This window comes from Haemaphysalis longicornis, unplaced genomic scaffold (genome assembly GCF_048455015.1).
Source record: "Haemaphysalis longicornis isolate Haplotype H1 unplaced genomic scaffold, Haemaphysalis longicornis Haplotype H1 scaffold_3, whole genome shotgun sequence".
In the NCBI taxonomy this organism is placed as follows: domain Eukaryota; kingdom Metazoa; phylum Arthropoda; class Arachnida; order Ixodida; family Ixodidae; genus Haemaphysalis; species Haemaphysalis longicornis.
In genome coordinates this window covers 30,002,739-30,019,937 of record NW_027526335.1, presented here as the reverse complement: position 1 = coordinate 30,019,937, position 17,199 = coordinate 30,002,739, and the positions used below count along the sequence as shown (strand labels likewise).

Here is a 17,199-nt window from a genome sequence, read left to right as displayed (position 1 = left end):
CTCCCAGGGCTCCCTCTCGTTCTGCCCATGCCTGCAGCCGTCTCCGAAGGATCTGGGTGAAGACCCGGTACAATACCGCTGTGACAGTGATTGGCCTGTAGGCCTTCCAGCTGCTGCGATCTCCAGTTCCCTTCGGAATGAACATCATCCGGCTGCAGTTCCACTCTTTGGGCACCTGCCCCGTCACCAGGATCATGCCGAACATTTCCCGCAATGCCTCACACTGCCTTGGGCCCAGACACTTCAGCATAGTCGCTGGGAAGCCGTCCATACCTGTCGCTGTTCGGGTCGGGATGTGAGTTAGAGCCCGCTTCAACTCTGTTTCCCCTACCGACCCAAGCCACTCTTCCAGGTCTGCCGCAGGCCCTCCATCCTGCCCTTGCCCCCCTGTGCTGGTCTCTGCGCAGTCCTGCGTAGTGCCTCTATGCTCAATCACTTCTGAGGCGCCACTCGGCTGTTCTTTCCTGAAGAGAGCCGCAACGACAGACACCATGAGCTCCCTGCTGTCCCTCTCTGACAGAAGCTGTTGAGTCTCTGGGTGTCGCAGCTGCTGTTTGGACTCTGCATGCTTGTGCGAGCGTTGGACATGTTGCCAGAACTTTCGGGGTGCCTCCCGCCCACTCCTTTTCAGCTCCTCAATGAATTTCTTGTTTACTTGTCGGATGCTGTTCTGTACGGTGCAGGCTGCCACGTACTTCTTTTCTCTGTAGGTGTCCCACAGCTGTTTGCGAACTGGCTCAGGTTGCTGAGCCCGTACCGCCGTCCGATGTTGTCGACATGCTGCCTTCCTCTCCTGTAGTGCAGTTCGGACAGCTGCGTTCCACCATCTCTTTGGCCCATGCTTGGCACGCTGGCTGCGGCCTTGCTTCATCCTTTTCGCAGCCTGCACCTGCTTAAGGGGGGACGCGGGGATCGGGTCGCGGAAATCGCCGAAAAAATTGATTTTTCGAAACTGCCTGCTTTGGCTTCCAGAACTCTTATTCTATGCTGTGTAAAAATATCGCGCCGAAAAACGGCCTCTAAATGCATTAAAAAAATTATTTTGTCAGCGGAGGTGGAAGCGAAACCGATCGCGATGCCCGAAAAACACCCATTTTCGCGGCGCCATATCTCACCTTTACGGGCGCGGATCGCCGCCATCTTCCTATCGTTTAAAAGGCCGCACTTTCGGCGACATGTTGCCGGGGCTTTCGCTCACCGCTATCATGTGATAGGGGCGCAAAGAGAAGAAAACAAAACGAAGGTCATGAGCGATCGCGGATGAAAGGCGGCCGCCCATTGGCTGCGCTCAGTGTGGTTGAGGAAAGGGCTCCGCCATTGGCTGTTGTTATGGTGACCTTCAACATTTCGCGCCATCGGCGCGCGTCGTCTGCCTGTCATGGCGGCTCCATAGTTGCGTTTTACAGCTTCTCTCCGTGCGCTCTTTATCAAAGTTTGCCAATTAGAGTTGGAGTTTCGTTCGAACGCATCCGCATTAGGCGGAATTCGAAGAATGGTGCATCGAAAGTTTCCAAAGAAACGCAAGACTCATCTTGCGTACGGGAAGCGAAAGCGCACACCTCCAAAGCGAGGGACCTCACGCCAAGCACCCGTCGAAGCGCCGGACAACTCGCAGGTGGGTTCGCCATCACCGGAACGAGTCGTCAGCGTAACTTCTGATTCCCAACAACCGACAAGTGATAGTGATGCCAGCTTCGATCCCGGCCCGTCAACCAGCTACGCCGACGCGGCGGAGCTGCGGCGCGGGCGCGCGGTGACGCGCGTGCCGTCGGATGCGACTTCACATCAGCGCGGAGCTGCGCGTTCGCCGGCCCGAGAGCGTCGCATTTCCAAACGTTTGCGCCGAACATCGCCATCACCAGAAGCAACGCCTGCAAGGCTCAAAGAGGCGCCGTGCCGTGCCGAGTTGTGTTTCCCGTCGACAAGTGACAGCGGAAGAGCATTTTCGGGTTCCACCGGCGCTCATCTCCCGCAAGCCAAGGATCGTCAGCGCGGCTCCGAGCTTCCTTCTTCGCCCCATCGCACTATACAGGCGCATATTCAGCCGACGTTTGTGTCTGCCGAAGCGGTGGAAGCGCGTGCATCGGCTGTCCGCGAGTCGCTCGCGGCCATCTCCGCATCTGAGCGCAAACTGAAACTAACGAAACCGCGAACTGCCGAAACTCCTGCCGCCTCTGAAGAGGAATACATAATCGTCCAGATGGCAGCTATGAACTCTCTATTGGCCCATGCACTCTGTCCATGTTGTTTACAGCCGACCTTGGCAGTAGAGCGGCAGACAAAGCTGGGCCTAGCTGTCAAGATGGTCATGAATTGTTCCTCCTGTGGAACCATCGACACTCAGTGGTCTTCTGAAAGAAAGGAGGGAGCAAGAGTTTTCGACGTGAACGTGCGCTCTATGCAGGTCATAAGGTCCATTGGCAAAGGGCCCACTGCCCTAAACGACTTCTGGGCGACGATGAATGTCTCGCACAGGGGTTTGCACCAGAAAACGTATCAGGCCCATCTAAAAAAAACTGTCAAACCAGCTGCTGAAGAAGCTGCACGCAACATCTTTGCTGATGCCGCCCAGGCTGTGAGGCATGTCTACACAGAAATGGAAGTTAACTTTGTAAACAACATAACCGTTGTGTACGACGGCACATGGTTGACGCGAGGACACAGCTCCCACATCGGTGTTGGCTGTGTGATAGAGTTTTACACCGGACTCGTGCTCGACTGTGTAGTGCTGTCGAACTTCTGCCTTGGATGCACCCTTGGGCCAGCTGAAGATGACCCCAAGTACCCCGAGTGGAAAGAGGCTCACCAGTGCCAAAAGAACACCAATGTTTCCTCGGGCCGAATGGAAGTGGAGGCTGCACTGATGCTGCTGAGGCGCTCACTGAGCAGAAATGGCCTGCGATATACTACCATCATTTGCGATGGTGACAGCCGCACATACCTGGCGTTGTGCGAGGACCAGCCCTATGGGTTTATACCCCTCACTAAAGAGGATTGTATAAATCACGTCAAGAAAAGGATGGGGACAAACCTTCGGGCTCTGAAGGGAAAGGCCAAAAAGGGTGAGCCACTGGGTGGAAGAGGTGGCCTCACTCAAGACCTGATAAAAAAGCTGACAAACTACTACGGTCACGCCCTTCGAAACCACACAGAGGTGGACGAAATGCAAAGGGCGGTGATGGCCACCTTCTATCACATAACATCCACTGACGCAGAGCCCCATCATGAGTTGTGTCCGCCTGGCCCCTTGAGCTGGTGCAAGCATCGAGCAGCCGAAGCAGAAGGGAAGCCACAGCCACCGCATAAGTATAAGCTTCATAGCAGGGTTGCAGAGGCACTGCTGCCAGTGTACCAGCGCCTGTCTGACCCCCAGCTGTTGGAACGGTGCCGAGGGAACAAAACGCAGAACGCTTCTGAGAGCCTCCACTCGGTTGTGTGGTCCTTGCTGTCCAAGGATGAGCATGCCTCCCTGTTCACCGTCGAAGCAGCCGTCCACGAGGCAGTTGCCAAGTACAACTCGGGCAGCCTGCGAGCATACACCGAAGTCTGCGCAGCACTGGGCATCAAACCAGGCGCCCTTGCCATCCCGCAGAAAAAGATCGTCAGCGAACAAGGAAGGCTTCTCATGCACATCAGATTAAGGGGCAAAAGCCCAAGAGGTCATTCCCTAGCAAGGACAGCAAGGACTATGCGTCTGGTGCCTTTTGAGGGACATCAAGTGCTCGGTAAACTTTGAGAGCCGTTTTCTCAAAAGTGCGTTTCAGGCATTCCCTGTTGCTCGTGGAGAGGATACCACCGCAACCACTGGGCAGATTTTGATCCCGTTTGTTTTTTTTGAATCCTTGAAGTGTTCTGCAGGGTATGACATTTCCTGATTTTCCATTTAGGGCCTTGTTATTTTTTTATTTAGTATTTATGCCAATGCTAGTTGTGCCCAAATAGTTACAGGTGTAAATAATGCTGTATACAAAAAAACTGCAGGGCTTTAAAAAAATTCTAAGAATGTCATACCCTGTAGTGTTCTTTTGACTACAATATAAAAGTATTCAGAACTTCCTACCATGTTTCGTCACTTCACTAGGCTTTCCACGAGCGGGCAACATGTAAATCTTCGTAACACAAAACCTACTGAAGGTATCTTTATGAAACTTTAAATTTCACCATTTGGAGTGCTTTCCAAGGCACCTACCAAATTTCATTACTCTAAGCCCAAAAATAAGAAAGTTTGCTCCGATCCCCACCTCCCCCCTTAACCAACTTCGAGTACTCAACCTCAGGTTTTTCCTCCAGCACTTGTGCAATGAGTTGCACCTCCTGATAGTTTCTTTGTTGCCGAGAATAGTGGTGAGGGTGCTCAACGCGATTCTGAAGTCCTTGGCCACTTGCGTTTTCTTATGCTGTATTCGGGTGGTCGTTTTAGAGCGCTCTAGAGCACTCCGAAAAGCGACTCCGTGTTCGGGTGGTCGAAATCGAGCGCTCGACGTATGTTCGGTTGGTCGTCTCAGAGCGTCGTACTCCACTCCGAGCACCTCCGACTGCTCTGACTCCGAAGTTGGAGTGCCGCCGAAATCCGGAGGCGATTGGGTCATGTGACCCCGGCCGCCGCGGCTCGCCTCTGGCTCGCCCCGCTCGCCTGCCCAGTCGGTGGCGTTCGCTGAATCCTTCCTTTCTGTGCTGAGGCCTCGACAGCGGTTACTTGTGGGAGTGTTTCGACGATTTTGCTTAGGAGACGCCTGCTGAGTGTAGGGGAGCCGTCTCCGCTACTTCTGCAGCTCGAAATCGACGCCGAGGAGGACAGCAGCTCAGACGACGACGACTCGCACGTTTACGCTGCGAAGTTCGCCGAACTGTTCGCCGAACCACTTCCAGTGTTCAAAGTGCACGAATACGTTCGCAAGGTTGTGCACACCTATTCATACCTTCAATCATTGCGAATAACAGGCGCTCGGCTGATGTCGGGGAACTTTGGCTTGGAGCTAACGCGTCTGATACGGAGGCCGCCATTTGTTGAGACACCTTGGAACCTTGGCCGGCCTGGCTGTTTGCAGTTGCCGTTTTGGGCGCGCCGCGGCGCCACGGTCGCGTGCTACTCCAAGATCGGGTACGCGTTCGGTTGGGGAGCGGTGACTCTTGCTCGGATGGGGGAAGCGGCGCATCGGCGTACTCCGAGTCGGAGTATCAGAGCGACCACCCGAATACAGCATTAGTCCCTGCTCCCACAGCTCGGATTATGGCTGCCTCTTGGTTGAGAGCGATAACTTTGCATTTGTGCTTTGATCCACTGCAGCTTCTGTTCATTGTCCTCTCTTGAAGTACGCACTGGAGTGTAGAAAGCGAACCAGCGGAGCGTCCTATGCCTGCACTGCTACTGCTACTGCCCTGCTGCTTCCCGCGCATGTGTAACAAAGCAAACGAGCGCAGAAGTGCAGCTTGCCTCAGGGATGGAAGAGCTGCGCCATTTGCGCCATTGAGCGCCGAGCGTATTTACCTGCGCCATCCTGCACCGAACCGCCCCTGTTGCGCCAAACTCATTAATCAGCGTCGTCCTGCACTAAAGCAGTGTCTAGCGCCTAGCCGGAGTGCCTGAATTGAGCCGCGAGATACGACCATCGTGATGCCCTGTGCCCGAAAACTTGGCTGAAACATTGTGTTTTTGGTGTCATCAAGGTGGTTATAGTTTGTTTTATCAAGGCTATGAGCAGCTATCGAAGTTGGCTTCGGCGTAGCCGTAAGGCCGCAAGCTCTAAGCTCCTTCTCCTTGCATTTATTTGTTTCGCATTTGCATAATTTTGTTTGCCAGTGTCGGCCGGTGCGCCGCAATCAATGAAAAATGACCAAAAGTAAAATATTTTTGTGGTCTAGCGCGAACAAATAGAATAATATTCGCATGAACGTTGTAGTTTATTAGAGGTAAATTTATCCGACTATTTTTTACTATCCTCGCTTTGCTGCCCGCAACTTTTCGTAGCAGCATGTATTGAACAAACAGGTATTTGGACGCTTTGCCCTCGCTGGTTGATTTGGTTTGCTTTTGTTGTGAGGTAATTACTCACTTTCGCCTGTGGGCTTTGGGGTTAGCTTTGCTTTGTGGGGGGTGGTCCTACATTAATCTCGCCTTCTAACACACTCCAGTTACATAGTCTACACTGTAAGTTCATCGACTTCCGCAACCCTGCGACGAGCGAAGACAAAACTGTGTTACGCATCGCACTCACTAAAACCGCAGTTTCATAGAAAAAGTGCAAGCAAACACCTTGTTTGCCAGGATGCCACTGTGAGTTCGCCTAAACACTGCCGTTTACCAGACGTGAAGTAAGGCCTGCTGTCTGACACCCTTTGGTTCTGGGCGTGAGGTTTGACCTTTGAACAGTGATAATGAGGCATGCTCGCTGGGGCTGAAGGGAGATAACTCCACGTGTTGTAAACCTCCAGATAAAGTACAAGAGCTATGTTCTTCTTTCAGGTAGGTTCTAGTGCATGGTAGAACCCCGATGTAGTAGATAGTTAAAATGCAATTGGCAGATGACTTTCACAGCGGCCTGTAGGGAGATTATGGAGGCACCATAATGCTGTGAAATGGTCTTACATCTGCCCCAAATTTGCTTTTCTCGCTGCTCCAAACCTGCTCCAAAAGGCCTTTCTGGCTGCTCCAAGCCTGCTACAACACTTGCCTGCTCCCAGGACTGCTCCCGAACCTATGTACCCTGTTCCACCCCTGCCGATTGTCAGGCTTCAACAGATTGGCTTGGCTTGGAGCGTTGCTGGATGGGGTGGCACTACCGTGGGAGGTTTAAAATGCCCCATTGGATGCGCATTTTGAACAAATAGATATGTTTGCAAAGCAGCTGGTTATTGTCAGTTTTGGACAAAAATTGTTTGTTATATCTCTTGGTCTGCTCAATTTTTTTCCGTTTAAACGAAATTTTAAACACGTGGGCTTCTATGGTGATTTTCAAGGGTAATTTCAACTATTTCGTTATATCTACTATTATTGCATGGTAAACTGCTTCTCTATAACGAGATTTAAGTGCACTTCTACAATGCTGTTACCCAGAAGAAGACTTCCTTATAACACTGTGTGCGATTGCTTTGGTAAAAAGAGAATTGCCTTCGTTTTGTTAATGTTTACTTCCAAGGAATCTAATTTGCTCCAGGAGTGCAATTTATCAATGCAATAGTTTATATTGAGTTCAAGTAGTGTAGTGTCAGAATTTTGGAAGAAAGTGTCGTTTTATTTTTGTAGATAATAAATGTTGGTTTTGTGCTAATCTTATATTGTTAATATAAAAGTTAAACAGCAGAGGGCCAAGGATGTTTCCTTGGGGAACACCAGCATTCACGCTTTTAAATGAGGAAATGGAATCACCCATCCCTATAGGTTATTATGGGAATTTTACAAAAGTAGTGAGAAGTTGTAGGGGTATGCCTCGTATTCCATACAGCTCGAGTGATTTTAGCAGCATCAGGGGGTTCAGATGGTTGAAAGCCTTTGAAAAATCGACATATACACCAGCTATCAATTCCTTATCTTCAAAAGCTTCTAAAATTATTTTCTTTTGGGTTAATAAACCAAGTTTTGAGCGTTATCAGAGGCGAAATTTTCTATTCTACCTTGTATTATTTTTTCTTTGGCTTTTGACAACACTGGAAGGATGGAAATGCGGCGATAGTTGGAAAAATGATTTTTATCACCTCCTTTGTCAATAACAGTTACTTCAAAGAGCTGCATCCGTTTAGGACAGCTGCCAGTAGTAAGTGCTAGGTTTTAAATATGGGTGAGTGGTGCTGCAATTATATTTAAGGGTGTGCTTAACGGGTTTTAATTCAATGTCATCGACATCGCAGATGAAGGGAATGACATTAGCTCTTAATGACATTCGGTTCGGCCGTGCGGGTCTACACGGCGAAACAAATGTCATTTGATTGTGATAGATGTGACGATTACGCGAGATCGCAAAACCGCAAAATTGTATTTCAAGCGCATCTAGAATGTTTTCACAGATAATATTTTCTAAAAGCAGAACAGAAGAATATTTTTATAAAATAAAAATAAGAAAATCACCAGTTTAGTGGACATCGGTAGACATCAAAAGCTGAAACAAGTCCGCAAAAAATACGTATTAGGGTAGTGTGCGCACTGGGGACGAGATTTTCTTTTTTGTTAGTGCTTGTTTTTCTTTCTTTATTTCATCAACAACGCGAACAGGAAAATTAAGTTTACTAACAGTCTTTAGAGACAGTATTCTTTGGTTTATTACTGAACTTTCTTGTTTAGTGACGCGCCACTGCTGTCGAGGCTACTCATTTGGCCTTTAACTGAGGTCCGGCACCTCAGTTGACGCTAAATGTCATTCGCCTCAAATTTCATTCGGTATTCTCGTGTAGCGCCGAATTAGTGACATTTATAGCGAATGACATTTGCTCTAAATGTCGTTAGATCTGCCGTGTGACAGGGGTATAAGTCGGTTAAATGTCATTAGAACTTCACTCTTGCTTGTGGGGTTCAGGTATATGCTGGTTTCACTACTCGGAATTTGATCGCATGCCTCTGGATAATGGGATGTGTTGTCTAGGTTAACAAAAAACAAAACAAAACAAAAATCATTTAGCACTTCTGCCAACTCACTGCCCTTCAGAAGCAGATCATTCACAGCTATCTTTGTTGCACTCTGACCCATGGGAGAACAATTCGGTAATGCATTTATCTTTTTCCATACTCTGTCTGCCCTTGTTTTACATTCATATGAAAAGAGCTAGATAAGTATCCCCTTTTTGCAGTACAAAGGAAGGCGCTTCTTGTTTCTGTGGAGTCTAAATAGTTCCAAGTCATCAGGGCTTCTCGTAGGCTCCTGTAGGCAGAGTTGTGGGTGCAGCTGCATCTTGCATTCAGGCTGCCGGGTTGGGTGTAGCCAATAAGGGTTCAGAACGCAGATTTCAACTTAGCGAATATGACCAAACTATTTCTATTTTAGAACCAAACATTTTGACTCTGTTTCCTGTTTTGTGCTTGCAACTTTTCCACCAAAGACCGTCGCTAAGTGCTGTGAAAAAAATGCTCGTAAGTGGGCGAAAAAAAAATGAAAAAGCAATTACTCTCCTAAAGCCTTGAAAATTCACAGAACACAAAGCATAGGCTCTCAAAAAATGAAGTTGCTGTAATTTTTGAAAGTTTAACGTCGCATTCCTACTTCAGGAAAAGAATGTTTTTACACAGAAAATTGGGTTCAGAACTCTGGTGGATCCAGTAGCAGATGTGAGTCGCGCCTGAAGTGGGACACAGTCTTAGATACATGCATTGAACCACTGCTGCAAGCAAGACTTACCCTTGTCTTTACAACATGTGTGGTTTCTGGCGTGCTAATGTTGTAGTATACCTCTTAAGTAAATTGCAGCACCTTAGTTAATTAGTTTATTATGCAGAAGCCTGTCGAATAACTGCAGTCAGGGTGAAGGATGGTTCCCGGCCTTGGCGGCCGCTTTTCTGATGGAGGCGAAAAGCGAAAACGCCTGTGTGTACAAGATTTCGGCGCACGTTAAAGACCCCCCCCCCAGGTGGTCAAAATTAACCCGGAGCCCTCCACTGCGGTGCGCCTTATCGCCTGCGTTGCGTCGGCGCGTTAAACCCTGCAATCAATCAATCAGTCAGGGTGAAGGATTTTGTTGAGAGCTTATTAGGGGCTTCGGGGGTTCCTTCAGGTCATCGTGGTTGGGGGCCTTCTCTAGCCCAAAAAACGAGAGTGTGTGTAAAAGCCCCCTCCAACCATGTGCTAAAAGTTCGCTAGCTCGTAACGTGCTAATCTACTGCATTCTTAGCAAAGTGCAAGCCATTCTTTGGAGTGCTTTTGATGGGAGTAGGTGGGCGTTAGTGCCCCGCAATGGAGAGCGGCCGAAAGCAAGTGTGCTTGGCTGGCTGTTGTGCAGGTCTGCACTCGCTGCCGCCCGTGTCGCAGCCACCACCGCACACGCCTGGCGGAGTGCCCCCAGGACCGGCTCCCCCTGGCATGCCACCCAACCGGCTGCCGCCCCCTGGTGAGCGGCTACTGGCTGTTGGTTTCACTTTGGTCCGTGTCATGTCATTGACAGAGATGGTCAGTCGAAGGCATCCTGCAACATTGATGCCATGTGCCGGGGCAGCAGGAAAAGGGGGCGCATAGGAGAGGGTCTGTGACACGTCGGTGATCCGTGACGTCGTGTAACCTACGCAACGTGCAATGCGGTGGGCAGCGATAATGGGGCACTGAGAGCGATTGTGGACTGACATAGCTATGGCTCTTTTCGCTCACTGTAATGGAACTGTTAGAGAGAGCAGAACGTAACGGGTTGGAATAAAGCTGTTGGTGTAGGCAGAAATTGTGCTGGAAATCGCCATCCAGAAAGCTGGCAGCAGCAGTCGGCAAATGCCCACCACACTGGTGGCCCTGCATCTTCTCAGGCAGCTGGGGAAACATTGGCTGCTCACAGTGCTTTCAAAAGTGCGCTCGTAGGGGTCCTCTTCCCCCGTGGCAGATTGGTGGGCTAAGCCAGAAGCGGACTCTGGCACAAAATCACCCAAGGGGTTGTTATTTTGACACCCATGCTGACTCCAACCTGCGAAAGGTGATGGTGCATATCATTACCCTTTGCTCTTAGCACCTCAAGTTCTTGAGCTAGCTGAAACTGACCATTTTCATTGCGTTATGTTTCAAGTGCTATTTTATGACTGCTAGGCTAGTCTGCATTGATCGACGCAATGAAAATAGGTATAAAAAAAGGAGGTTTTAATTCCTCTGGGTTGGAATGGGTAAGAAAAACTCCCACCTCCCCTCGCGGGAACCCTTGTGTAGATGCGACGCATAGGGGGTTCCGTTGTTGTTTCCGTTAGATTGATTCTCCCATCACGTGAAATGTGCCGTGAACCCCCTGCCGCGGCTATGACGCAACACAATCCACTTTAATCCAATCCAATCCAATCCAATCCAATGCCCCTCGCAAGAGTGTTTGCTATCGGAGAGGAGAGGGGGTGAGCAGCGGAGAGCGCAGCTGTCGCGGCGAGGAGAATGGGGGAGGGGCGGACAACACCGACGACGACGCGGGAGGGACAAGGCGAGTGAATCAGATGCTCTGCATCTAAAAAAAAGAAATGTGAAGACAGTGGTAAGCAAATGTGCCAGCAGTATAGATACTCGTCACTAACGTATATTACTTGCAGCAACAGCAGGATTTGCAAGAAACTTACGGCCTAACTCATCAACAGTTCTGCATTTGGCTGTACTGGGTATACAGTGGCCAACCGTTTTTTCGGACTCCAAAAATTCGGACTTGCTGGATGGACATTTCGGTCTTTCCCAAGGAACCGCCAGTTGTCCCATAGGAGTAATCACTCATGAATTTTTTTGGCGGCTCTTTAATTCTGGCTATTTTTCATCCCAGTCCAGGTCAGAAAAATCGGTCGGCTACTGTACTGAAAGGATGAAAGATAAGATTGGAGGACAGAAATTATTTGCTAGATCCTCGCTTATATATCGATTGCTCTTCGTGGCAAAATTTGTGTCCATGTTCTCTTAAAACTTGTTGCCCTGACAAGCTCTTATTGATCGTAACGCACTCTAAACCGGGCTGAGGGTTTCCATTTGGCCAAGAGTTTACGCGCGAACCGGCTGACACGTGCGTTCTCCCTTGCGTCCTGCGGGGCCCCCAGTGGTGCCAGCACCTAACGTGCCGCCGCCGGCGCCCCACGTGAACCCGGCCTTCTTCCCTCAACACGCGGGACTGCCCCCGCCCCCGACCACGTCCCAGCCCTCGGACCCGTACGGCCGGCCGCCCCCCACGCAGTACGCCCACGACTACCGGGGCCCCAGCAACGACAGGTGAGGAGGAGGGGGCCTGCCACCCCTTTTTGCTGTTGGGCTGGCCAGCAAAGCTATTGAGTGCTTTGGGGATTCTCGGCACACCTTGCCTACTCAGGCTAGCCACTACAGTCTACTCCCGTCCCTTCTTGGTGGAAAGCAGCCCGAACTTTGACGAAAAACGGAGGACAAAGAGATTGGAATGCAAATTACCGCATATTGGAGCCGCCCTGTGATGCCCTTTATCTGCATTGGGAGCAGCAATTGAGTTGCCGAGGCCAAGGTCTCTTCCAGCCTCGTATAAGCGCATGAAAAAGCTTTGAAAGTGGAGCGCTTAAAATATCAGCCCGAAGGGCATGCCACTTGCCATGCCATCCCCTGGCATTCATAGGACCTATGTGAAATATTCTTCTCTCTTTTGTGTTGTTGTCATTGTTATTATTATTATTATCATTATTATTATTATACCGTAATATTGCTATTCTAGGCACCCCCCGGTTCTATACACCCCCCCTACTTTCGGGAAAGAAATCTGTAAAAAAATGTTTGCATGCGAATCTAAGCACCCCCTTTTTTAAGCAACCATTGCAAGGTGGATTTCACCTCTTTGGGAATAGGTCTGAGTTGACGTTGCGGCCAAGTCACTTATGAAGTTTTCAATTACAAACCACTTAACGGAACAGAAGTACTGAAAGCGGCGGCCCAAGTGACACAACGTACTCGAATGGTAGTGAGGGTGATTAAGTATCACATGTAAGCGGTGGGTTCACTGGCTGTACTCATTTTTCTTTTGAGTGTTTGCCATATGAAACATTGTTCTTTCGCGCCCATCTCGTCGCAATATGGCCGCATAAAAAAAAAAAAGTGGCAGGGGGGGGGGGGGGGGGGGGGGGTAATTTGGGTTTTTCCAATCTAAGCACCCCTCCTCACTTTGGGCATCATGACGGTGGAAAAAGGGGGGTGCTTAGAATCAAATACATACAGTATGTATGTATATTTTTTCAAATTGGATGGCAGTGACTGCTGGCTTAGAGATGGTGGCTACTTGTTACAAAAACTAAAAGTGGCCGACCTTTCGTTTCGAAGCAGCTCGCATTTTTGTTGCCATGGACTGCTGTCTCTTCAGTGTTGTGGCATGGTTTTCAGGATGCTACTAAGCGCCGGTGTGTTAGTTCGCGAGTGTGCATTTTTTAGATTTTCCGCTGAATTGCCGGGTCCCACATTGCTGTGTGCGCAAAGAGCACACTTACGATGCAGCAGTTTTTTGTCTCCTTTGTAGCTGTTGCGCTTCATGCTCGGATGTGCAATTCTTTTCTTTTTCTTGCAAACTGTCTTTTTCCTGTTTTGTCTTTCGTATTGATTTGCATTTGTTGAGTTTTGCAGTTTCACTCACATCTTTTTTTCCTGCTTTTCTCTTTCTTTTGTTTTTGATTTGTCTTCCCATCTTCCAGCCTGCCTTATTCAGTAGATCCGAGGCAAGTAGTGCATCCCTATTTGGCATCTTACCATTATTGTATCCTTTATGCAGAGGGGTCCAATAAATCATTCAGTGCAACAGCTTTCTAGTAACAGAGCTGAAAAATTATTCCCATATTGGCCAACTATGGCGCCCGCTTCTGTAAAGTGCTATCTATGTGCCGTTATAGAAAGGCATGCCTTAATAGAAAGAATACATTTCAGTCATTGCTAATGTAGTCTTATTCATTAAAAGAATATCGTCTTGTTGTTCTAACGCTCAGCTGCTGATGCATGCAAGTTTGCAAATTCGTGCCTTCAGAAAGAAAAAAAAACTATTTTTTGTTTATTTAGTTAGGCTGCTCTGAGACCCACTGGAATCAACTGTTCTTTACTCTTAAGGAAAGAAAATAAGTATCTCTTCCAGGTGCCTGCCATCCAGGGCACCTTTCTAACCCCACTGCTCAGCTTTTAGAGGTGTTTAACTGCATCTGACATTGACATAATGGCATATCATTATTTAATTGAAAAACCGTGCGAAAGTGAAATTAGTCTTAACATCCACCATGTTAACAGTGTTTCCTGCAGTCATCGTGAAATAAAGTAAAGGATGTGTGCGTCGTAGGGTAGCTCACTTTGCCTCTAATTCTCTGGTCTTGTTCCTGTTGTGGCTTTGTGGCTAAAATTGCACGCATGAAGCACGGACTCCCTATGCATGCGACCTTTTCCCTCAACCCCCCCTTTTTTTTTCTTTGCTGCTCCTAGCAACACTGTGCTGAGTATTTCCCTTGTTTCTCCTTGCACACCGTTGAGTTCTTTTGTTTCGATTCTTTCATGCAGGGGTATGTTGCCTGCGTCGTCATCCATACCGCCAAGGTACTCAAATTTATGGATCTAATATTCTGGAGGGAGCAGAGGGGGCGAGACTGCATAGAGAAAAATGTGGCTTCTTTGCGCTCACATCTAAGAGAACGCTGTCTCTGCTGTGCTTGGTCTCGTGGCGAACTGTAACTTCTGCTGCTTTTAACAACACCTGGAGAAGTCGTGTGTGGCTTTGATGCTATTGAGGATGAGTCAGTCAGCTATGCTGCAGCCATAACGGCAGCCAAATGGCTCTTACGTTTCAAATGAACCTATAGGGTCGTTGTCAGTTCCATATTTGTTGTAACTGTCTCTTTAATAGCTCTGATTATCACGTTCATTTAATGCACAGCCAATTGATTAGCTAGTCCCAATAACTTCTTGTCACTTGTCTGTTTCTAAATGCATCTTCTGGCAGAGGATGCTGGTTGTTTGTGTTATGTGTCCCATAACCTTCAGGTTGTTGCATCTGCCGGCCAAAAGAAGAATCTCTCCAGTAAGGAGATTTGAGTTGTTCGGTAATGAGCATTGATTGGAAGTGAAATGAGGTTCGCACTGTATTTGAACACCTACTGTTCCTGGCAAAGAGCCGTATCACTCGCAGCAGGAACAATGATTGCATTCAGGTACTAGAGGCAGTGTTATTGCAAGTGTGCCTGTCTTATGGAAAGTGAACTGATGTTGCTAGGGGTGTCCTGTGTTTAGCAAGTCGTTCTAAACTCTGTGCGACCATCCCCTCTTTCAGCGGTAACGTAAGCCTCTGGAAACAGTGAGTCACTAAAGTCTCTCTGCATAGTTTGCCCGTTGTCTGTAACAAAAATATCTTCATGACATGTAACTGTTTGCCTGCCTGAGTGTGCAGGGTAGTAGTCCTTTTCTTCTTCTTTTTGTCAGTTTTTCGTTAGCTACCCAAAGAATACTTAATTTTGGGTGTACACTTTTCATTAATCCTCAATGCCAAAGAAGTCATTACGAAAATGTGTTAGGTGCCTGAATTCTCACTCAAGCAACATAAAAGGTGGGGGCAATGCAGATTTGGAATGTTCACACATTTGAGTGCCTGGAACAAACCTTCAAGGTCGATTCAAGCATTACAGTGTCACTCGGACACTTCCAGAGCAGTTACTTGCTTTCCTTCCCCAGGCTTTCCTGTAACGACTTTAGTGGCTGCCTGCAGCGCGCACTTGTCAAAAATGGCGCGCAAAGTCTTGTGGTGAGGTAGTTTGGGCAGATCAAAGATGCCTCAAAAGCTCGAGGGCTGATCATGTCCAATGCCAATTGTGCATGCCGCACCACTTTGGCATTGATAGCGGAGCTGTCAGGCGGACTTTCATGGCACGGCTGCAAGCCAGAGCTTTTGCACTCAGTTTCAGCAGCGTGATGCAATGTCTGCTCAGAAGAAATCACTGTTGCAGGACACCCACCATTTGGACACTTCAGTTCTAATATGAATTCAGGTTTCTCGCACTTTTTTAAGGCATCAACAAACAGCGCGTTTGCGCTTTCCGCACGCTGTACAGGTAGTGCAGCTCCCAGGTCAGACCATCGTCGATTTCAAAGATACTAACTGCGCCTGCACCATTTTTATTGCAGGCTATCTCCTCACCTTGGAACATTGCCAAATTCTTTGAGGCACTCCAAAAGTTTAAATCACTGCTCTAAAATCAACTGCTCATGATTAAGTTGCACCCACAATTCTCAGAAAGTGGCACTATTTTGCTGACTGTGCACTTGCCATTGTGTTCATTTTCACTTCTTGTGGAACTTTCCCTTGCCAGGCACAAAGTTTAACTCTAGCAGAGAGGAAAGGCACTTATTTTACCTTTTCTTGCCAAAACCTTTCATTGGACAAACAAAAAATGTGGACCTCTGCTGAGGAAACGCGATACAAAAAAATTGAGCGTAGTCTGTCATGACGGCGGCCAGTTGGTGGTAGTCAATTTGCATCATGATTGAAGGGTCCCAATAGGAACTTTCAAAGCAAGTGGGGATTTTTTTTATTGTTATGGTGGAAGTACTAGCTGGCGAAGCAGAGAAGCTTGAGCGACCTCTCACAAGGAGCTGCTCAAATGTGGCAGAAATTCTACCAAATGTGCAACCTCTTGACTTGAAAGTCATTCAGACACGCATTTTTTCTAATTTGTTCATAATTTATTTTCTTTTTTTTTTCTTATTTTCCCCCGCAGATAAGTACGATAAGAGTTGGTAAAGCAAGTGAAGACCTTCCAAAACATGATCAATTTTAAAAAATCAGTTTTCTGACCCAGGTGTAGAAAAAAAGTAAATTTTTGCTTCATTAAAAAAATTGCCACATCAGAATAACAATTGTGCCAACTTTTCTGCAAACCTCAAAAAACTTCAGCCACTTTCCTGCACTTCCCCGTGAATTTTTGCTTCATTAAAAAAATTGCCACATCAGAATAACAATTGTGCCAACTTTTCTGCAAACCTCAAAAAACTTCAACCACTTTCCCGCACTTCCCCGTGACGTCACAGAGATTATTTTGTGTTATAAGTGGCCGGCAACAAAAGCCACCACTAAAAAAACATGGCTGAGGGATTGTAGTGGTTCCTCTGCTTCTGTTCGTTCATTCTGCTTAAATACTAGCATGGAGTTAACACAATGATCACCTTGTTTTCTACATTTCCCGAACGACGTTGCTACTGACACTGTAGAGGAAAACTTGGGAGATTTTCAAAGTATTAGCAATGTTTTTTTTTTTTTTTTTTTTTTGTGACCAAGGGAAAATGTCTTCTGGGGCTGGTAGGCAGGTTATAAAAGGCTAGTTCTTTCAGGTAAACAAGGATGTGTGTTGTGTTGATAGCCCCTTTAAAAGTGCCGTCTGTTACCAGTAATGCTCCCCAAACTGGATCCTACCAAACTACAGTCAACATTTTTTTCACTGACAAACCAAGTTAGCCTGCCAGATGAAAGCTAGTGCAATACTAAGAGCTCTAACAGAATGGCTAAGGGCTCGCAGCTGGAGTCGCTGCGCAGAATAGCAATTGCAATGCACATCACAAATGCTGTCAGGCTAAAGTTCTTGAAATTACACTT

General features: G+C 47.9%; 1 protein-coding gene and 1 pseudogene across 23 annotated transcripts in view; both read left to right on the top strand.

The window, feature by feature from the left end:
* Positions 1-17,199, top strand: part of LOC144174219 (cleavage and polyadenylation specificity factor subunit 6-like) — a 68,053-nt gene that overhangs the window by 28,561 nt on the left and 22,293 nt on the right. For 6 of the 23 annotated variants that reach the window (XM_077702762.1, XM_077702769.1, XM_077702768.1 and 3 more), the window contains 5 exons: positions 9,922-10,030; positions 11,670-11,846; positions 13,277-13,300; positions 14,121-14,156; positions 14,887-14,910. In XM_077702762.1, the coding sequence (XP_077558888.1) occupies positions 9,922-10,030; positions 11,670-11,846; positions 13,277-13,300; positions 14,121-14,156; positions 14,887-14,910 (370 nt within the window). The remainder of the gene's footprint in view (positions 1-9,921; positions 10,031-11,669; positions 11,847-13,276; positions 13,301-14,120; positions 14,157-14,886; positions 14,911-17,199) is intronic. The other 17 variants (XM_077702773.1, XM_077702770.1, XM_077702765.1 and 14 more) reach the window with 7 other exon arrangements.
* Positions 896-3,799, top strand: LOC144174218 (uncharacterized; annotated as a pseudogene).